The following is a 23,523-nucleotide window of genomic DNA, read 5'->3' on the forward strand; positions in this document are numbered from 1 at the left end:
GGCGCGAAGACAAAACCTCCGCATTGACCCGGCACTGCGGGGCCATCTGGAAGGTAAAAACACGGCCCATTTCCCCGGCTATCTCCGGAATACCCTCGGACCTGGGGGCCGTGGTAACAAAAGACTGGTGCATAATACAGGGATATTTGCCCAAAACGGAAGTAGCATGACGTAACGCTGATGGGAGTCCTTATTATTTGCAACAATCAGAGTGTACTTTTACCCAGGGTTCGGTTCCCATATCCGTTCGGTTATGTGTCAATAATTATACTTATTCACACAGAAATATACAAGTTTCACATATATATGTAAGAATTGTCAATAACTATGTTTTAAATGGTTCATCACAAATGTTTTCTGACCTTATATGGTTATTGGATCAAGGTCAGAAGTCAACATATAAAACATATAAACATTGTAAGAGCACAAACAACACTGAACGAGATACATACTAACAAAGTTACAAACACTACTTACCTATTACACACATCGAAATAACTTTATATTCAATAAATAATGGGATACCCGCCTTGGAAGGCCCAGTGAAACACGAGTACACTGAACACGAGTTAACATAAGCATAACCTCATACTCGTCCAAACTTGTATCAATAATTATACAATTCATCATGATACAAGTCCTCATGCTCTTAATACGTTTGCAACAACATCTACGTTATACGATTCTACTAAACATTTTCATAAAGTGTGTGTGTATATATAACCATACATATATCTACTTTATTAGTGAATTAATTGTATCATTTATTCTGAAGAAAGCATACCTTGTCAGTGCAAATATACATATGATAATTATATATCAATACAAAGTATTACATGGAATTTTTAAAATGAATTATTAAAGCATTGACAACATAAAATATTACAACACTAAACTCAGATTAAACCGAAAGTTCACAAAATGTGTTTGTACATTGTGTCGGCATATATATTCAAATGTAAGTTATAGTTCATTGTTTCCTCTATCAAACGTCAATATCTGGTAGATTATTCGGTACACCGAAAACTTTTTCTGAAAAAAAGTAATTCAAACTTAGTTTAAACTTTATTTATTTTACAACGATTGTGAAGAAGAATTTATTAACCCATGAAAAGACACTCTCGTTCGCACGATGTTGCGCGAGAATTTGATCTAGTATGTTGAGAGGAACTGGAATATGCAGAGAAGACCCACTTGTCCGGCCTGGTGACCACGAACCAAACATACGCACAGGCTAAGAGTTGAACATGGGACGCCAATGTGAGAAGCGTGTGCACTAACCACAACGCTAGCCGGACAATTAGCTATTTTGAAACTGATAAAGAAACAGCAACGATGATCACAAATAGCAAAGTACATGTGCTCCTCCCCCGGCGTATTAACTTTATCACAATTAATAAACAAACACAGTCAATCTTTTTATCTATGAGTTTGTTAAAAAAAACATAACAGCCATACAAACCTGGATCAGTTTGTCGATCTAGAACACCTCTGATACGCTTTTTCACTTCCATCCTGCTTTTCGGTCGCCTCTGTGAATCAGTACTTCTGGAGGAACTAACGGATGACGCCGTTTTAGGACGTCTGCGTCTGGTAGCAGATCGCGGCGTTGGCATCGGTAGCACCAGTGTGGGCGTAGGAGGGGGAGACGGTGGGGGAGACGGTGTTGGTGGCGGAATTGGCGATATGATTGGTGACGGAGGTCTTGGCGATGGTGGTTTTGGTGGAGGGGTCATCTTAACCCGTAGGCGAGTTACCTCCTCCGTTTCAATACCCTTTTTCTGCGATATTATGACATGGCAGTAAGCCTCGTCTGGATCATATATGCCTTGATTAAGGGTAAGAGTGTACGGTTGAAAGCTATTTCTACACGGAAAGAATTGTATCTTTCTTTCTCTCCCATCCGAGTTCTCCAGACTTGCATTTCCCTAAAAGAAAATACATAAAGTCACGTTAAATACAATGGAAATAACGGGGACGAGCCCACTCGGAACACCTCGGCCATTATCCTACATTATGCGAAGTGTCCCGGAGAAGGCCGAGTTGTTACAATTAGGACGAGCCAAACAGTCAAAAAGTCAGCTGGTATAAAATAACAACAAACACCGGAAGATGTTTTGAAATTTGCTGACAAAATAACATGATTCAATTCATACGTAAGAAAGTTACTTTTTTCGGAAAAGAACCGCATACATGTTGAAGACGATACTAATTTAGGCAAGCCTTCAACTTTGTTTGTAAACTGTCGGTTTCTTAACTAAACCCTGTGTAGTATCTAAATACTTTATTTGAATCTACAATATACACTTTCTTTTCTAGAAGCAAGGATTGGAAGAACAGAGTCTTGGACGTCAGGATCTTGCGATAAACGAGAATTAACATATTTTGCGCAGCTTAGAAAACCACTAATGAACCAAGCGTTCAAGATAGACTGTACTTTGTATTTCGACCGATGTCATGATCTGTCCTTACCTCAACCGTAACGTAAAACGTATCTGAGGGGCACATCATAAAGGAGCCAGTTTCCATTGGGTTCTGAGCTGCGAAACCCTTCTCGACCCACGAATCTAACCTCTTCTGGCTTTTACTGGCTACATTGCATTCAACTATCATGACATGTTTTAAACCTGCAACAAGTATTCCACTGTCTTAAAAATGTCCTTAAATTAAACGCCGATAGTAATATTGTCTTGTTTATTACTAGTAAGATAATTAGGGTCCTTAAGTTTCGAATAGATTTCGCACTTAATAAAGAATAGCATACCTATTTACGAGATGTAGTTTAAGTTTACCTGGGGCTTAGTGCAAGACTGCTTTAACGCCTTCAAAGTGTGTATTGGGTTAAAACAATCTTTTCCCTAAGCTTGCGATACATTCACAAGTGAAACTTAAAGAAAATACCGAAAAGATGCTTTGGACTCAATACAAATTCAGTTTTTAATTTATTTCGTTATCATCATTTGGATTAGTTTTTATACGTTCACATATAACTATATTACTTTCATCTGCTTTAAGACTACCTTGATCATCCTCAATATCCTTTTTGACAACAGCGAAGAAGGACGCAGGTTTCTTCTTCTTTAATGTATCGCAGATTTGTTTGTGTAGTTCCAGCTTGTCTGTTTCTGCCTCAACCTTCCGCTTCCATGTGGCAACAAAACTGAAAAGAGCGTGTATATTTTTATTTATAGTAATGACATGATCGTCTTGAAATAGGGTCATTATATACTTTTGAACCATCACATATAACTAGTGTAAAAAATAGTCTCGTTTTTATCAATTTTAGAAAACTCGTTTGGCATAACCACTCATAGAATATTCTTCATATGTTCTTTGATTCATCTTATTAGTTTGCATCCAGAAACATATCCGTGTCTAGAAAAGAAAAGATAAGGCATTTTACAATAATCAATCAAATTGCATTTATTCCTAAATACCAAATTGATTACAAATTTAAATATAATATGTTCATACATGCTGAAGTGAGATATTTCAACGATCAGGCTCCCTGAGATTGTCTGTGGTGGCACGTCTATGATTTCAAGGGCATCCTCCTCATTAGAAAGAGACCTTTCATTTAAAGTTGCAATAACTAGCTCATCATCACCTTCAAGTTCTCTGTCCATGGGTATTTGCAAAGTGATTCCTTTCTTTGGTTGGTTTCCTGTTACGAAAGAGTAATGTTAAAAAACTTAATTATGCATTTAAATTCAGCCTTTAAACGACACGCAATCCAAATAGCAGACAGTTCAACATACCATCTATATTTATTTGATACACATCAGTAAGAATATTTGCATTGACAGAAACAAGAATATCTTTCGGCTTGGTGTCCGCAATCTTCTGTTCGCTGACGTGTTCTTCGCCGATCAATGTTTGAACTGACTCATTGTGTTCATTCTCTTCATCATTATAAGTGTCTCTTTGGTAAATGATTGGTTCTGTGTTTTCTTCTATGCTGTCAGTTTCTGGTGAGTGTTCTAGTTTCATATCTTCCAGTCCAATACTCTCTTCATTTTCAGCTAAAGGCTCCTCTTTAGCAACTTGATTTTCAGAAACGTGAACCATATCATCCTCTGTATTTGTCTCGTACACCTGTAATGTAATATCATCCCATAATTATCAAATTACTTTTTATTATCAATAAGATATTTTGAATATACCGGTTTAAACTATACTTAACTAAAAACTATATTAATTTCTCGGATTGAAAAAGTTTATCCGAGCAAAAAAGAATAAATTCATGACCCCTTAAAATATAATTTTCAAACAGAATTAAACTTATTACGATGTCCAAAAGGAATGAGATTAGCGTGCAATATTTTTTCAAAACATGGTACTTTATACCTTCAGACTCAATGAAGTTTCTTCTTCGAATGCCCCTTTCGGTATGTCCAGGGAGAAATGCTCATCCATTTCAGACTGTATCAAAGTCTTGTCTTCTCCAATGCAACACGTTTCCCTTTTCGCACGAACGTAGACTGCACATATACAAGTAGTCTCCGGAATCAGGTCGACTTCCAAAGGGCAATAATTTGCCTGAAAAGCCATCCATTAACTTTACCAGTGTCTTACATAGCAGTTGTACTCCAACTACTACTAGTAGTAGTAGTAGTAGTAGTAGTAGTAGTAGTAGCAGTAGCAGTAGTAGTAGTAGTAGTAGTAGTAGTAGTAGTAGTAGTAGTAGTAGTAGTAGTAGAAAGAAGAAGAAGAAGAAGAAGAAGACGAAGAAGAAGGAGAAGAAGAAGACGAAGAAGAAGAAAAAGCAGACGAGGAAGACGACAAAGAAGAAGGGCAAATAAAACATCACAAAGTTATGAACAAAATAACAACGCATTTGAGAGTAGAGATAATGATTTAACATACACATACAGTATCGTTCGAGTCGTTACTGGCCTCTTCTATTTGCATTGCATCTACCCTCTTGGGTTTGAAACTACAGTTTATGAACCTTATCAGCATCTCTTCTTTGTCACTTGGCAATTTATAAATAGGCAGATAAAACTTGGCATGACAGTCTCTGTTGACATCATAAATACGAATGTGAAAGACATCGCTGAAAATTGACTCCTCTGTGTGATCTTGAAGAGTAACTGTTGCACTTTCAGCCCTTTCCCTTCGACAATAAAACCCAGTGGGGAACCTGCCTGGCAAGTCAATGTGATCAATAACAACCCCCACTCGATCAACTCTATATGGCCTCGAAACCATTCTCTTTGTAAGTTTCATTCCTTTTGCCATAACGTACCTGTAATGAATTTAACAAAATATGAAAATAAACTACAATATCTTTGTGTTGTTGTTTTACTATTTTACGGACGAAAGAACAAGTGTAAGAGGTAATATACATCTAACTAGTGAACCTGTCTGTGTAGTACGCATTATATAGGTTGAACCAGTATTTATTTAGACTTATACATTTACTCAAAACCCCAAAAAATACAAGTTGAAACAAAACCATACAGTAAAAGATCGAGAATATTAAGATATTCACTTGTAACTTAGAATTATAGATTTACAGAATTAAGAAGTAAGCAAATTACTTTTGCTAAGTCTCTCTTCTGTAAATCATTAATACATTAATCGGTGAATAATACCATTAATGTAAACCTGTATAAAATAAAACAGTAAACAGTCATTATATCTAAAAAAAAGTTGGGTTTTTTTATAGCGTTCTGTATTTCGTTCTTTCTATGATGTAACACGTACCCTGAATCCATAGCCAGTAACAAGTTCGCATAAACCTGAAGACTGTCTTTAATCACATTGTCCCTTGCAACCCCTTCAGCTTTCTTACCGTCCTGCTCAGGGAAAAATATCGTATTTTAACAGATGTATAAGTGTTTTTAAGGACATGAAATGTAATTGTTTCAGGTTGTTACAAGGTTTTGCTAATAGTAGTTGATACGTACTCTATTAAGCACGTTTGTTTTTGCTCCCACGATCAGCAATGCTTCCATCGATTCCTGTGCTCCAACCTGCATTGCCGTGTGCAAAGGTGTGTCGCCATTTACCTTTCGAAGAAAAAAAACCAATTGAATAATTATATGACGTTTTTACTACTGCATGCCCTTTTCTAAGCTTCCCATGGGCCGGTCATTCAATTTGATATTCTTAATATGTAGAAACTTTTTTAAAGATGCTGAATTTTAAATTTCAGCAACTTGCAAAATGTATTAGACAGTTCCAATTCACTGATATATACTTGGCGTTTTTTTCCAAATTTGCTCCCTCAACTAGGTACACATATGGACTTGCTTCCTCAACTACTTACTTACTACCTACACTTGCTCGCTCAACTAGGCTTATACAAAAACTTGCTCTCTCAACTAGGCTTATACACAAATTTGCTCCCTCAACTAGGCTTATACCCAAACTTGCTCTCTCAACTAGGCTTATACTTAAATCTGCTCTCTCAATTCGGCTTATACCTAAACATGCTCTCTCAACTAGGCTTATACCTAAACTTGCTCTCTCAGATAGGCTTATACCCAAACTTGCTCCCTCAACTAGGCATATATCCAAACTTGCTCTCTCAACTAGGCTTATACCCAAACTTGCTCTCTCAACTAGGCTTATACCAAAACTTGCTCTCTCAACTAGGCTTATATCCAAACTTGCTTTCGCAACTAGGCTTATACCCAAACTTGCTCTCTCAACTAGGCTTATACTTAAATCTGCTCTCTCAATTCGGCTTATACCTAAACATGCTCTCTCAACTAGGCTTATACCTAAACTTGCTCTCTCAGATAGGCTTATACCCAAACTTGCTCCCTCAACTAGGCATATACCCAAACTTGCTCTCTCAACTAGGCTAATACCCAAACTTGCTCTCTCAACTAGGCTTATACCAAAACTTGCTCTCTTAACTAGGCTTATATCCAAACTTGCTTTCGCAACTAGGCTTATACCCAAACTTGCTCTCTCAACTAGGCTTAAACCCAAACTTGCTCTCTCAACTAGGCTTATACCCAAACTTACTCTCTCAACTAGGCTTATACACAAACTTACTCTCTCAATTAGGCTTATACCTAAACTTGCTCTCTCAACTAGGCTGATACCTAAACTTGCTCTCTCAACTAGGCTTTTACCTAAACTTGCTCCCTCAACTAGACTTATACCCAAACTTGCTCTCTCAACTAGGCTGATACATAAACTTGCACCCTCAACTAGGCATATACCCAAACTTGCTCTCTCAACTAGGCTTATACCCAAACTTGCTCTCTCAACTAGGCCTACACCAAAACTTCCTCTTAACTAGGCTTATATCCAAACTTGCTCTCTCAACTAGGCTTATACCCAAACTTGCTCTCTCAACTAGGCTTAAACCCAAACTTGCTCTCTTAACTAGGCTTATACCCAAACTTGCTCTCTCAACTAGGCTTATACACAAACTTACTCTCTCACCTAGGCTTATACCCAAACTCGCTCTCTCAATTCGGCTTATACCTAAACATGCTCATTCAACTTGGCATATATCCGAACTTGCTCTCTCAACTAGGCTTATACCCGAACTTGCTCTCTCAACTAGGCTTATACCACAACTTGCTCTCTCACCTAGGCTTAAACCCAAACTTGCTCCTCAACTAGACGTAAAGCCAAACTTGCTTTCTCAACTAGGCTTATACCCAAACTTGCTTCCTCAACTAGGGTTATACCAGAACTTGCTCTAATAACAAGGCTTATACCTAAACTTGCTCTCTTAACTAGGCTTATACCCAAACGTGCTCTCTCAACTAGGCTTACACCCAAACTTGCTCCCTCAACTAGGCTTATACATAAACTTGCTCTCTCAACTAGGCATACACCCAAACTTGCTCCCTCAACAAGGCTTATACCCAAACTTGCTCTCTCAACTAGGCTTATACTCAAACTTGCTCTATGAACTAGGCTTATACCTAAACTTTCTCTCTCAACTAGTCTTATACCCAAACTTGATCTCTCAAAAAGCCATTCACCCAAACTTATTCTCTCAAGTAGGCTTATACCCAATTTTGCAACCTCAACTAGGCATATACCAAGACTTGATCTCTCAAATAGGCTTATACCCAAACATGCTCCTTCGACTAGGCATATACCCAAACTTGCTCTCTCAACTAGGCTTATTCCCAAACTTGCTCTCTCAACTAGGCTTATACCAAAACTTGCTCTCTCAACTAGGCTTATATCCAAACTTGCTTTTGCAACTAGGCTTATACCCAAACTTGCTCTCTCAACTAGGCTGATACCCAAACTTGCTCTCTCAACTAGGCTTATACACAAACTTACTCTCTCAATTAGGCTTATACCTAAACTTGCTCTCTCAACTAGGCTGATACCCAAACCTGCTGTCTCAACTAGGCTTATACCTAAACTTGCTCTCTCAACTAGGCTTATACCCAAACTTGCTCTCTCAACTAGGCTTATACCCAAACTTTCTCCCTCAACTAGGCTTATATACAAACTTACTCTCTCAACTAGGCTTATACCTAAACTTGCTCTCTCAACTAGGCTGATACCCAAACCTGCTGTTTCAACTAGGCTTATACCTAAACTTGCTCTCTCAACTAGGCTTATACCCAAACTTGCTCTCTCAACTAGGCTTATACCTAAACTTGCTCTATCAAATAGGTTTATACACAAACTTGCTCTCTCAACTAGGCTTATACCAAAACTTGATCTCTCAACTAGGCCTATACCCAAACTTACTCTCTCAATTCGGCTTATACCTAAACATGCTCTCTCAACTAGGCTTATACCTAAACTTGCTCACTCAACAATGCATATATCCAAACTTGCTCTGTCAACTAGGAATATATCCAAACTTGCTCTCTCAGCTAGGCTTATACTTGCTCTCTCAACTAGGCTTATACCCGAACTTGCTCTCTCAACTAGGCTTATAACCAAACTTGCTCTCTCAACTAGGCTTAAACCCCAACTTGCTCTCTCAACTAGGCTGATACCCAAATTTGATCTCTCAACTAGGCTTATACCTAAACTTGCTCCCTCAACTAAGCTTTTACACAAATTTACTCTCTCAATTAGGCTTATACCTAAACATGCTCACTCAACAAGGCATATATCCAAACTTGCTCTGTCAACTAGGAATACATCCAAACTTGCTCTCTCAGCTAGGCTTATACTTGCTCTCTCAACTAGGCTTATACACGAACTTGCTCTCTCAACTAGGCTTATAACCAAACTTGCTCTCTCAACTAGGCTTAAACCTCAACTTGCTCTCTCAATTAGGCTGATACCCAAACTTGATCTCTCAACTAGGCTTATACCTAAACTTGCTCCCTCAACTAAGCTTTTACACAAATTTACTCTCTCAATTAGGCTTATACCTAAACTTGCTCTCTCAACTAGGCTTATACCTAAACTTGCTCTCTCAACTAGGCTTATAAGCAAACTTGCTCTCTCAACTAGGCTTATACCTAAATTTACTCTTTCAACTAGGCTGATACCCAAACTTGCTCTCTCAACTAGGCTTATACCTAAACTTGCTCCCTCAACTAAGCTTTTACACAAATTTACTCTCTCAATTAGGCTTATACCTAAACTTGCTCTCTCAACTAGGCTTATACCCAAACTTGCTCTCTCAACTAGGCTTATACCCAAACTTGCTCTCTCAACTAGGCTTACACCTAACCTTGCTCGCTCAACTAGGCTTATACCCAAACTTGCTCTCTCAAATAGGCTTATACCCAAACTTACTCTCTCAACTAGGCTTATACACAAACTTATTCTCTCAACTAGGCTTATACCAAAACTTGCTCTCTCAACTAGGCTTATACACAAATTTGCTCTCTCAACTAGGCTTATACCCAAACTTGATCTCTCAACTAGGCTTATACCCGAACTTGCTCTCTCAACTAGCCTTATACACAAACTTACTCTCTCAACTAGGCTTATACCCAAACTTGCTCTCTCAACTAGGTTATTCTTAATACAAAAATTTGCTCCCTCAACTAAGCTTATACCCAAACTTGCTCCCTCAACTAGGCTTATACCCAAATCTGCTCTCTCAATTCGGCTTATACCTAAACATGCTCTCTCACCTAGGCTTATACCTTAACTTGCTCTCTCAACTAGGCTTATAACCAAACTTGATCTCTCAACTAGCCATACACCCAACATATTCTCTCACGTAGGCTTATACCCAAACTTGCTCCCTCAACTAGGCATATACCAAGACTTGCTCTCTCAAATAGTCTTATACCCAAACTTGCATCTCTCAACTAGGCATATACCAAGACTTGCTCTCTCAAAAAGGCTTTTACCCAAACTTTCTCCCTCAACTAGGCATATACCAAGACTTGCTCTCTAAAATAGGCTTATACCCAAACTTGCTCCCTCAACTAGACATATACTTAGACTTGCTCTCTCAAATAGGCTTTTACCCAAACTTGCTCCCTCAACTAGGCATATACCCAAACGTGCTCTCTCAACTAGGCTTATACCCAAACTTGCTCTCTCAACTAGGCTTATACCCAAACTTGCTCTCTCAACTAGGCATTTACCAAGACTTGCTCTCTCAAATAGGCTTTTACCCAAACTTGCTCCCTCAATTAGGCATATACCCAAACTTGCTCTCTCAACTAGGCTTATACCCAAACTTGCTCTCTCAACTAGGCTTATACCCAAACTTGCTCCCTCAACTAGGCATATACCAAGACTTGCTCTCTCAAATAGGCTTTTACCCAAACTTGCTCCCTCAACTAGGCATATACCTTAACTTGCTCTCTCAACTAGGCTTATACCCAAACTTGCTCTCTCAACTAGGCTTATACCCAAACTTGCTCTCTCAACTAGGCTTATATCCGAAAGTTTTTTAAGTCCATTGTCGGCGCACCCTCATATCAACAAAGAAAAGACATTTTATATTTATGCTATTGTTACTTACCTTTTCTCTCTTTCAAAACTATAAGATTGCGACCTTTATGCACACATCAAGGCATTTATCGAAACTTTAGGTGTAAATTTTTGTTCTTAAAATGCCTTAAACAATACTGTATTGTATGCTTTTTATTAGTATATTGTAGTATATTGTTTACGAACAAGGAAATGATGAACGTGCAAAACATATAGAATTGTCACAGCATCTGGTTTAATCTGTGCGTGTAAGTTTCTCTTTTAAGAGATAAAACAGGAATGTTTTTACGCATTGTATTATTGGTTTAATTTACAATATTAAGTTCTCAAATGTACCAGATTGAAGGTTTATGTAGACATATTTTGAATGTTTACTAGAAAGGAAAATGGATTTATTTAATATTTATGGTACAAGGGGAATATATTACTTATATCTTAATAATCCCCTTATCAGCAAAGCCTCGTATACATTGACAGTATTGTGTCCAAACACACTTAAAATCATCGTAACCTCCTTCAATGTAACATGATATTGCTGTGTTCTAGTTCACTTAATATACACTGGAAATCTAAGGTTTTTGATGTATTATATCTCGTGTATACCTTGTTAGCAATGTTTTTATCCATTCCTAGCTCAACAAGCGTCTCAATGACTTCCATTGGCTGACCTTGAACAGCTTTGTGGAGAGGGGTCTCACCTTCCTGTTAAAAACAAACATACATCGTATATTCATAAAGGCCTTACTTTGTCAACCAACTGCCAATACATTAAAGATACACTCTTACTCCCAATTAAGATTTCCCATAACTAATACAATAGTTTTAATATACCAAGAAGGATTAATAAATGTCGAAAACAATGGTTCTAATGAAGGATACTGAGTTTAATTTGAAAGAAAGGTGCACAAAACACGGTATTTCTACTATATGAGACGATTGTAGATCGTAGTAAATCTTTAAGCACTCACCAATCAATATCTTTTGCATTTTTTAGCTTTTAAATAAAAGGTTAGGATCTTGTAATCAGTAATTGATATTTTCCATAAATGCATAACTTAGTAAGAAGTTAAAGGTTCATCACTCAAATTTTGTGTTTGTTATACATATGTATGTATTGATTTTGAATAAAAGTGTAACTTTAAATCAAACCACTCACAGCTTCGTTCTTATTCTTTCTTTCTTTTCATTCTATGACACCTTTATGGCTGTTGTCAAACTCATTTTTTAAGAATAAGCAGTTATTCAACAGGTATAGATAAGAAGTTATTATGTTCAAGTATTTGCAATTACAATCTCAATGGATAGATTAATAATAGAGATGTCTGATTTATTCAAAAGTTTCCAAACAAGGGTTGCATGCTCATCTATTTTTAACAGTATTGGTTTGAGCTGTTTAAATCATTTTTATAAGGACACTGATCAGATGATGTTTTAAGGTAATCCATCAATCGTTAATACCACAAATTGCTACTGGTAAAGTCTCATTTTAAAGTAACAAAATGTTAGGTTCTAATATTTTTTACAAGTTTTAACCAAGAGCTGTTTATATATAGGCATTATATTATTTAAGAAACACATTAATAAAATGTCGACTATATGATCAAAGACAAGTTTGTTTTTTACCTCCTTTTAATATATCATGTATTTAAAAGAGGTAATACTTCAAACGTATACTATAGTATCATATCACAATAGAAGCGTCATTATGGTGTTATTCAAAAATATAATCCATGCAATAATAATAATACAATGGTTAATCAATCTAATATCTAAAATGCATTAACACATCTTTTCATCATATTGATGGATGGCTAACCCTGGGTTTGGGTTAACACTACCCAGATAATGATGTATATTATTGCTATAATGCACCAGTCAATTATAGCCACAGTGCCCTCAGATCCGGGAAATAGCGGGGAGTTTGACTTTCGGTCCAGCCAAGCCCGGGTAAAATCCCCACCTTGCGGGGATTTACTGCTGGTAAAATCCCCGCCAAATGCCCCCGCTCCCCAGGTACCCTAGGTAAGGCCCATTCCCCGCTATTTTGGGCTCGAAGACAAAACAACCGCATTCACCCGGCACTGCGGGGTCACCTGGAAGGTAAAAACACGACCCATTGCCCCGGCTATCCCCGGTATACCCCCGGACCTTGGGGCCGTGGTAAAAATTGACTAGTGCATAAACATACGCTATTGTAGGGATTTAGATCCGCCCCTTCCGACTGTAGATACCGTACAACGTCTAAATATCCGTACTTCGCCGCATAGTGCATTGCCGTATTCCCGCCAGCCTGAAATGTTATTAGTTTTACGTTGTAGTTAGATGAGATGGAAATAATTCTTAATGAATAAGAATGAGCGAGGTTATCGAAGCGAGCGGGCCATTCTTAACCATTAAGAAATTATTTCAGGCCATCTAACTGACTTAGAATAGATACATTGTCAACGCAAAAACTGACGTAGGGAGTGTGTAACGGATGAGTGGCAGTAGGCGGACCAATAAATACCCGCGAAAGGTGAAATTCTTTATGATTAAGTATTGTACTTAATAATTGCCTATCTGCAATTGCATTGGCTGAAGATGAAGGTTGTACTCTAATCATGTTTGATATATTGAAAGAAAAGTCATATAAGTTCATATAAATAAGGCTTTAGTCTGTTTTGGGGGCAACATTTTAGTCGCCATTTTAGTGGAGTATACATATAAAACAGTATCATTCTCACCCTAAATCACAAAATAAATCTATAAGAATATATATAAAAGTCTATGCGTATAAGTAATGCGAAATCAAACGTAGACCTTATGCAAAATGAAAGACATGATACCTGGTTTTGTTGATCGACATTTGCGCCAGCCTGAACCATTTTCTTGATGATTTCTAGTTTTCCCCTTCTGGCAGCAAGATGAATAGGGTTATCTCCCCTCTGTTAAAAAATAAATGAACATAATTATGATTGTTCTGATACTATAGCAATGTTAGATTATTTTGAAGTGTTGATGTACATGTAATGAAATAGTTACAGAAGAACAATATTTGTCGAAGCTTTAATTCATACAACAATTTATACATTCGAAACCTGTTGGCTCGATATCGCTTGGCTCGATTTTCTCGTTGACTCGATCTTGATGTAAATCTTTAATCTATGTAAGCCTTCCCGCTTGACTCAATATTAGTGATGTTCGAAGTTTTTAGCCGTTCCGTATATCAAAAAATATATGTTGTGTACAAAACAAAAATAAAAGACGCAAAAAACTACACTTATCATCCGAATTTAAGGCATATCATTATTACATTGTCAAGGGAGAAGTCGATATTTCCCGGCTCAACATCCAGGAGTTCCAGCACCTGCTCATCTCTGCTTTCGAGTAGCTTGTCTATCAACCTCCGACCCCTTTCCTACAATACCACAACATAATTATATGGTGACATTAAATCAATTGCTAGATTTTCCTCCCCGCCCGCTCCCTCTTTTTCCCCGTCCCTTAAATTTTATTGAATCAAATAAAATAGAACTAGGGTCTGTATTTGTGTAGTGGTCTGGTACTGTGCGGCGCTTATTCACGTTGTTTATGTATAACATTCACTTATAAAAAAGGAGAACTGTTGCAATCATGTTCGTGGTTCGTCTAGAAACACATGTATATGGTCCCTTATGGAATAAGAAAGAGCATGAACACATAATCAACGGTGAAACAATCATCTAAGAAAACCATAAAATGAATACAAAAATGCCCCCCCCCCCCCACCGCCCTCACTTAAAAAATAATTTGAATGAAAAACAAGCAATATGTATTTATACTGGCCTATTGGGTGCATTTAAATGAATACAAACATACGTATATTCGAACTTGTAACTACCCGCAGAGGGCGTAGCTTCTTACAAGCCATTTTTGAAAGCCATTTGTATACAAATAGGAATACGAGACATATACATTCGATAAGGAGCAGATCTTTGAACCCAAATATAAATTGGCTTACACATCATTTAAAGCAAAGCTACGCCCCTGAAACCGTAAAATGTAAAAGTTGCAGACGGCCTTGAAACATGTAGGCTCGCTTTAACACTTACAGAACGTTTTTGTCGTGCTTTTACGTGTGAGACTAGCTTGTGGTCAATGAAAACTCGCTTTGCACGTGTATACACAAACCAGTATTAAGTAGATTAAACACATCCGTGTGTTTTCCCTATTGGCTGCCTAAAAAGGGCTGATGCAACAAAAAGTTTTCATTTAAATGCATTATTTTGTTTAACTCATTTGGCTGTAATGATCAAACGTAACAGAAACGTATGATTTGTGTGCATATGAGCGATATTTGTGCGTTTTTTGATTGGGTATTGTCATGTAGCTATCAATTAAAAAACATTTATAAACTCCAATATTTACGAGCTGTACACAAATCATATGGTTTTGTTTTGCTTGGGTCATTAGAGTAAAATGAGTTAAACATCAGGATGCATTAGAATTCAAAATCAAAATGCATCAACGTATAAAATTATGGACCTTTAAATGTGTACATTCTACGCATGCCCACAACGTCGTACTTCTCATTAGGTACATGCACGGCAGAGGTTGTGTATTGATCTTAATATGATATATGAATGATGTAGCTAATCGGATAGCATGATATAAATAACGGACCTATACTGTTAATGAAGTTAATGATGTATGACCATAATATTGACTGAAGTTGCATATTGAATACCCTTATCCAGAAGAATTTTGCAACCTCTTAAGTTTACGAAAGATGTGAAACCGTTCGTTTTTAGTTTAAACTTATTTAATTTTACCACGATTGTGAAACAAGCTATTGTAACTTATATTAATCACTCTCGTTGGCACGATGTTGCGCGAGAGTGTGGTCTTGTGTTGTGAGGGAAACCGGAGTATCCGGAGAAAGCCCACTTGTCCGGCTTGGTGACCACTAACTAAACTCACATGCGTCCAGGCCGGGAATCGAACCGGGGTCGCCTTGGTGAAAGCGAGTGCGCTAACCACCGCGCTTACCGGGCAACCAAACCATTATTCGATCGAGCATCAAACAATGATGGACATTTGTTAATAGTTGTTAAGCATAATTTACAAAACTTTCAGGCTAAACAAAACTGGTTTGGTTAGGGTTACATTATTTTCAAAAACAGGTAGGGAAGGTAGGCATTTTTAGCCTTTATGTAAGAACATCGGTGTCATCTTTGCCGAATGGTGTTAAAGTAATAGTCTGTATAAAGCTTTCAAAGTTTTAAACCACATATTCAAACACACACTTACAACAAAACTGTTTTCCAAATAACTATAAAAACGGGTAAGGTCGAGGCCTACTTCGTAAGTATGGTCGGTTAACCGGAACCAAATGTATTTTCAGGCCTTTTTTTATGACATATGGAAATTTAGAAAAATGCTAAAGGATTTTGCTTTGTTTCAATTATTTTCTATAAGCCTCATACTCTCTAAGAGAAATGCTAATAAACGAATCAATACGCACCGCCGGATGCATAGTCACTGGAGCTGAAATGTGAAATATGAAGGTATTTTAATAAACATCAAATGCTTGCGTTGTGAGAAACATATTTTAATTCAAACAGCTTAAGAGGTATTTCGATTAGTTATGCAGGTAGGGAATAAACACAGTTTAACGGTATAAAATGATACATTATTTCATACACATAATAATGTAATACAGTCAAAACCCGCTAGATCGAAGTCGTTGGGATCTCTAAAATACTTTAACGGGATAACAAACATTTGATATAATCGAAATATATAAAGTGTTTAATAAAAAAAACATCGAAAAATGTTCGATATAACCGGATCATCGAGCTAACAGAGTTCGACATAGCGAGTTCGACTGGATAATGACTCTCATGTATAGTAAACTACCTCAGCTACCACTACCGGCCCAAGTTTTGTTTAAGTATTCAAATAGATTTACTCAAAAACTAATTAATAACCACTTTATAGTCTGGTATGGTTTAAAACTGTAAAAGTTTTGACTCAATTACAAGCAAACTGTTCCATTCATTATGTGGATTTTAAGAAAAATCATTTAAGAACAAAATAAAAAAAATCTTGACTTTTTACTCATTATCTTCAATAATACATAAGTTGTTCTTCACTGTTTTATTCATAAATAATGACATATCCCCGTAGAAAACATATACACAGGATTGAATCAGTATTTGTACATGAAAACACTAGAGCATTTTCGAGAAACTTGACCCAATATAAAATTTAAAGCTCTTCGATACAAAAAAGAAGAACAGAAGAATGTCGGATTTATAGATTTAAATATTTGTTCAACTATTCATTCTCTCGTTTTAAGATTTTGTTGAGATTGTTTGGTTTGTTTTTTTCATTATAAACATCTAAGATAAAAAAAGAACACATTACGGCTTCACCCGGTCGCCTCAAGTTTTCTTTTATGACTTATACATAGTTCTTTTTTAAATGTTTAACTACACTGTGCGTTTGATATTTCTATTCAAAACATAAATGAGATTTCAAATGAAGCATTGAATCTCCAATCTGCGCAGTAAAAATCGTCTTTTGCAAACAGTAATTAAAGTAAACATCACGTCAGCTTCAAGCTGGTGCGCTTATTCCAATATATTTAAAGGAAGTCTAAATAAAGATAATGTTTTACAAAATATTCTTTTGCAATGTGGCAAGGTTAAATACGTATTGTATTTCATATAATAAAAGACGTATGAATTCATCCTTGACCTTATATAGCGACGTTTTATGTATTTAACTACGAATAACAAACGTTATGTTTGCTCGTTTTTATCAATTTTAGAAACTTCGCATTGAATGATCTCACATTTAATATTCGCCCTATATAAATCTCAATATTTCATTTAAACATATGTCACAAAATAGGCATTGCCTTTTTACACTTATTGGACGGCTCATTCCGATCCTGTGACGTCACATCAATATCCATAATGGAATGTACGAAATTTACCATTAATTCCATAACGCGATGTAAGAATGACGTCAATAAACGATATAATTTACCATAGAATCGTCACGTACCTTAATAGTAATGCCTAGTTTGTGTGATATCCATCCGACAAGCGTATGTACTTTGATGCATGAAGTCACATTATACTAGCACCTTCTAGAGTATCGCAGATTCAATTTGCAAAATTCTACTCATGTCGAATCCAACCCCCGAGTCAAAAATGCAGTACCAATAATCGATTTGCACCAATTGTAATAATTATATACAAAATAAGACTGACTTGAATGTAAGCTTGTGCCGTACGGTAACTTTAGATCTAATTTTGATACAAGCTTTAAAGGGACTAGACACCAGATAATACAATTGAAAAAAAAGGAAAATTGTCAAAAACGTACACAAAATTGATTTCGATGTCTACACGCATTGACCTCTTACTTACTGATGAATCACATGGCTAACGCCTCTTGCATCTTTCTCAGTTTTTGCGCAGTTTTTAAATGCGAAATTTACTTGGTGTGTCTACCACGTAAAATCCTGGTTAGTTTAAAAGTAACGTTGGTATATTTATCTGGACTCGTCACGTGACTTTTACATACTCAATAAACACACTTTATGGCTTCCCGGAAAAACGGACATTGCAAGAAAGCGGACTACTGCTGCGAAACAACGTAGACACAGAGCCCGACAGATCAACATCAGTGATGAAATTGATCGATGATAAATTTAAAAGAGGTTACATCTGCTGTAAATGACAGCGAGTTGTTAAAACGGTTATTGACAGGGTTTTTTTGGTGAAACGATCACATGCTTTGCAATATGTTCGGAAAAATACATTCCACGTTTATTTGTTTTTTAAACAGGTAAACTCATCTGAGACAGAGACAAAACAAGAGTGTTGCGTTTATCCGTGTTATCATGTAAAGTGATATATTATCGGCCTCGTACTAGCTCGTATTGACAAGTATATGCTTGTTTTGAGGAAATATGGTATTTGCCGAGTTTGGGACCATCTGGTTTCTAGTCCCTTTAAAGTTTTTCTTCAAACAACGTTTATGCTATTAGAATAGACATTGCAATCAATGACAACATGATAATATCTTACTAAAAATAGAATGTCAAATTATAGGATCGCTTTAGAAATGTACAATGATGTCTGCGCGCCTTTCATAACGACATTTTAAGTGACTATAATATAAAATCATTTTAGCGTCGATGATAGATTTGAACTTTAAGTAAATAAATATCAGTAAATCACAGTATAATAAAGAATACATAATTGTCCTTCACTATTTAAACGCAATGTTTACGTTGAAAACATAAATCAGTATATTCGTGTTCAAACAAACCTAATACTTAGCCTTTAAAGTGACTCGCTTATGTTTTTGGACCAAAAATTAGTTTACCAGGTAATGCATCTGAAAACACTATCATTATTTTACTCTATGATATCGAAATAGCAGAAAAATACAGTTTAAGCATAAAAAAGTATTTTGGTTTTAGTCGGGTTCGAACCTAAGAAAAAAATAGAAAACAGGCAGCAAGTCCACAGGGCCACCAGGACTTAACAATAGTGGTGGATATGTTGACCTGTTAAGGATACATTGATAACATCACGTGTTAATGTCAATTAACCAATCACGCAACACCACAGCCTTTATTAATTTTCAATCGCGTTACTAACGCTTATAAAAAATGCCGTCTTCAAAGACGATATTTGAGAAAATATCAACATTTGCTGAAGGATTCAAGCTTTCGGTATTTTTGTTTTAATCCTCATTATAATTTGCCACACTTTATTTCGTAACTCAAAAAGGTGCATTTTACAAACAATGAGCGAGTAACTTTAACATAAATTATAAAAGTTTGGAAAAATGTCATTAAAAAAGGCGTGTGTTGTAACTTCGAGTGTTATTTTGTTTGTGGATGATTGTGTTTGTTGTTCAAGAACAGTAAATTGAGTAATCAATGTCAAATATTGTTTTTGGCTTATAAAAAAATAAAATATAAAAATAAAATATCGTCAATCTTCTTAAGGCTCAAACTATGCATACATATCTACATGTAAACAAAGAGCTAAAAGCTACGCTAAAGCTGCCATCTTACATTGTATCATCTTATCATTTTTTGTCTTAGAATGAGCCAATTTTTGCGTAAATATCTGCAAACCAGTGATATAACACTGCTGACAAAAGATCAGATCGCATATTCTCATATTTCCCTTCGAAAATTTATGTTTATGGCTCACAGCGTTACTAACGGTTTAAGAAAAATGCATAAAACATCAATTTTTGAACTTAAATATGAAAATCAGCGATCTGATTTTTTTTGTCAGTAGTCTTATATCAGATATTTCCATGCATTTTCGCATAAATTGGCTCGTTCCAAGTCAAAAAAAGTTGTTAAAACGTTCAATCTGTAAGAGTGCAGATAAGACCCTTATTATTTTTTTCCAAATATATATAAGCAACTGTCTCGATTAAAAAAACATACAACAAAGTTGAGGATTCGATTGAACCTTTCTTACACGAGCGGCCATAGTAGATGCTTTTTCTCCAAACTCAGTTAAATAAAGTATAGTAAAAAACATATTTATTTTTTTGGTATATGAATACTTTGTTATTTTTACCCGTGGTAAAAAAAAATGATTTGCAGCATGTTAAAATATTTGGATCTACTTATATCGGGTTGGAGGAAAAATTTTCATTTAATTTATTAAAGGCAACATGAATATCACATGTCATGTGTAAAAGATAAGGCTGGAAATATTGTAACAATACAAGGTGTGTTCAATTGTTTTTGCATGTTTTGTTTGTTCATTTACATGTTTATACACGGACGATCAGTTAAGTATCATTCCGCGTATTTTGTTCAAAATTATCACGATATCACGAATAGCACCAATACCTTACCAGGTTGTAGATACCTCGGAGGCTTCGGGGTTCAAGCATTATCTGATAAATTGCTCAAAGGATATATCCTTAATATGTCTGGTAAAACAATGCGTAAATACGTAACTAAATTTTTGATTAAAATATGTAGATTCCAAAGTTCTTTAGGTAAGGCTTACTCCACTTTAAAATTAATATGAAAATGTAAGAGATGGACAAGATGTATAAAAGGTTATTATTCTTGAACTGCTAATGTTGCTAGATTTTTCGCCATCTCGAATTGCTTGTCATTAAGGTTCTGTCGGTAATTGATTTGCTGTCACGTACAGCGATTGCTTTATGCCGGCGGTTGGTTTGCTAGCACGTACAGCGATTGCGTTATGCCGGCGGCTGGTTTGCTAGCACGTATAGCGATTGCTTTATGCCGGCGTCTGGTTTGCTAGCACGTACAGCGATTGCGTTATGCCGGCGTCTGGTTTGCTAGCACGTACAGCGATTGCGTTATGCCGGCGTCTGGTTTGCTGGCACGTATAGCGATTGCGTTATGCCGACGTCTGGTTTGCTGGCACGTATAGCGATTGCGTTATGCCGGCGTCTGGTTTGCTGGTACGTATAGCGATTGCGTTATGCCGGCGTCTGGTTTGCTAGCACGTACAGCGATTGAGTTATGCCGGCGGCTGGTTTGCTGGCTGGTACAGCGATTGCGTTATGCCGGCGGTTGGTTTGCTGGCACGTACAGCTTTTGGATTGCTAGCACGTACAGCGATTGGTTTGCTAGCACGTTCAGCGAGCGATTGCGTTATGCCGGAGGTCGGTTTGCTGGCACGTACAGCGATTGCGTTATGCCGGCAGTTGGTTTGCTGGCACGTATAGCGATTGCGTTATGCCGGCGGTCCGGGGTTTGGTTTGCTGGCACGTTCAGCGATTGCGATTTGCCGGCGGTTGGTTTGCTGACACGTACATGGATTGCGCTATGCCGGCGGATGGTTTGCTAGCACGCACAGATATTGCGTTCTGCCGGCGGTTGGTTTGCTAGCACGCACAGCGATTGCGTGATGCCGACGGTTAATTCGTTGGCACGTACAGCGATTGCGTTATGCCGGCGGTTGGTTTGCTGGCACGTACATCGATTGCTTTATGCCGGCGGTTGGTTTGCTGGGACGTACAGCGATTGCGTTCTGCCGGCGGTTAGTTTACTAGCACGTCCAGCGATTGTGTTTTGCCGGCGGTTGGTTTGCTGGCACGTATAGCGATTGCGTTATGCAGGCGGTTGTTTTGCTAGCACGTATAGCGATTGCGTTATGCCGGTATGCCGGCGGTCGGTTTGCTAGTACGTTTTCATTGCCTTTTGTCCGGTGGTTGGTTTGCATGCACGTTTTAATGCGTTTTGCCGGTGGTTGGTTTGCATGTACGTTTTGTTATTGCGTTTTGCCAGTGATTGGTTTGCTAGCACGTTTATTAATTGCGTTTTTACGATGGTTGTTCCTCTAGCACGTTTTTTATTGCGTTTTGCCGTATATTTGTTTGCTAGCACGTTTTTAATTTGTTATGCTGTGGTTTACAGGCGCGCTTTGTGAATTGCCTGTCTAAACGGTCATTTCATTATTTAAAAGTTTATTTTATAACCTGTCAGCAGGGTATTGAATCATAAAGTCCGCAGCCTTATACGCCACAATTTTAACTATGATATAAATCGTATAAGTGTAGTCATTATTAACATAAAGGTTTCAAACACGTTTTGCAATCAAACAAGATATAACAATAACAAATACTACGTTAAAATACAATTATAGGTACAAAATAAAACAAATGTAGATATTAAAATATCGTTTTGTTCTACGTACCTGACATATTTTGTTTTCACTAAATCTCATACATCACAATTATCCAATTTCTACAGGGCTTTTCTTTCATATCCGTTTTTACAAATCCCTGCCAATTTTTATCAATAGCTAAGTTTCGAACAATAATATGGACAAAACTATTTTTTAAAGGGACAGACGTTCAAATCGTCAAATAAACTACACACGAAAACCTCACAGAAAGTAAAAATAACCAGACTTACCGAATCAAATGGTGTCTTGATAGCACTTTTTATTTCGTTTTAATAAATCAATACCTAAATTCTAAAAAAACCTCAACTGAACCCACTTGACGAGGAACATTAAATCTAACGCGTGTCCATAAATGTGTTTTTCTATGCATCTGCATGATGTAATGATTTTGTAAATATAAGAGGGTATATAAATCCTTATGGTTAATTCAGAACGAGTTTTATTACATCGATGAATTGTGTCATAGTTTGAACAAATAATTTTAAATATTTAAGGATAAGAACATATGAGCGAGCCTCATCATTTAGATTTTACATAATATATTAAATATGACTTTGCTTATAACGTGTTTTCGGCAGGTTGGAAACCAAATTAAGAAGTTATGTCTGTAAAATTGTAAAACTGCAGTTCTTAACGATTGAGCGTTATTAGACTTATTGAAGGCCTATAGACGGTTTCATTTGCTGGACGAATAGTGTATAGCCTAAAGAGCGTACTACCGTATTAAGAGATCGAAATGCTTAAATCTTGTATGTATGGATGTATATACCTTGTATTACTCTTTTTCTTAATGTTTAGCGCGCAAGCATGTCAACATATCTACTCTACAACGATTGTACAAGTTTAATGAAATAGATGGAGGGAAGTCAATGTAAAGCGTGTGGTATATTTGATCATTATGAATGGAAAGGTAGTGCTTTAGTTTTGGGTCTTCTATACGATATAATCGACAGACCGTGTGCAGCCCGACGCCAACTAATCGTTT

At 36.8% G+C, this 23,523-nt stretch overlaps 1 protein-coding gene across 2 annotated transcripts; it reads right to left on the reverse strand.

Annotated features, from left to right (window-relative positions):
- Positions 1-751: 751 nt before the first annotated feature.
- Positions 752-22,653, reverse strand: LOC128227766 (uncharacterized). 2 transcript variants are annotated; one of them, XM_052938592.1, is made up of 16 exons: positions 22,548-22,653; positions 16,337-16,359; positions 14,147-14,251; positions 13,680-13,778; positions 13,043-13,144; positions 11,458-11,556; positions 5,913-6,014; positions 5,710-5,801; positions 4,873-5,248; positions 4,348-4,539; positions 3,759-4,095; positions 3,475-3,664; positions 3,021-3,160; positions 2,473-2,627; positions 1,463-1,928; positions 752-1,032 (listed from the first exon to the last, which is right to left on the reverse strand). In XM_052938592.1, exons 1-16 carry the CDS (start codon positions 22,552-22,554, stop codon positions 986-988), a joined length of 2,532 nt encoding a protein of 843 aa, XP_052794552.1. In that variant the 5' UTR covers positions 22,555-22,653; the 3' UTR covers positions 752-985. The 2 variants fall into 2 exon arrangements, with proteins under 2 accessions (XP_052794552.1, XP_052794553.1); XM_052938593.1 differs by lacking the exon at positions 22,548-22,653 and adding an exon at positions 17,887-18,019.
- Between the last annotated feature and the right edge of the window lie 870 nt (positions 22,654-23,523).

The sequence above is a fragment of the Mya arenaria genome, chromosome 3 (assembly GCF_026914265.1).
Source record: "Mya arenaria isolate MELC-2E11 chromosome 3, ASM2691426v1".
Lineage (NCBI taxonomy): Eukaryota > Metazoa > Mollusca > Bivalvia > Myida > Myidae > Mya > Mya arenaria.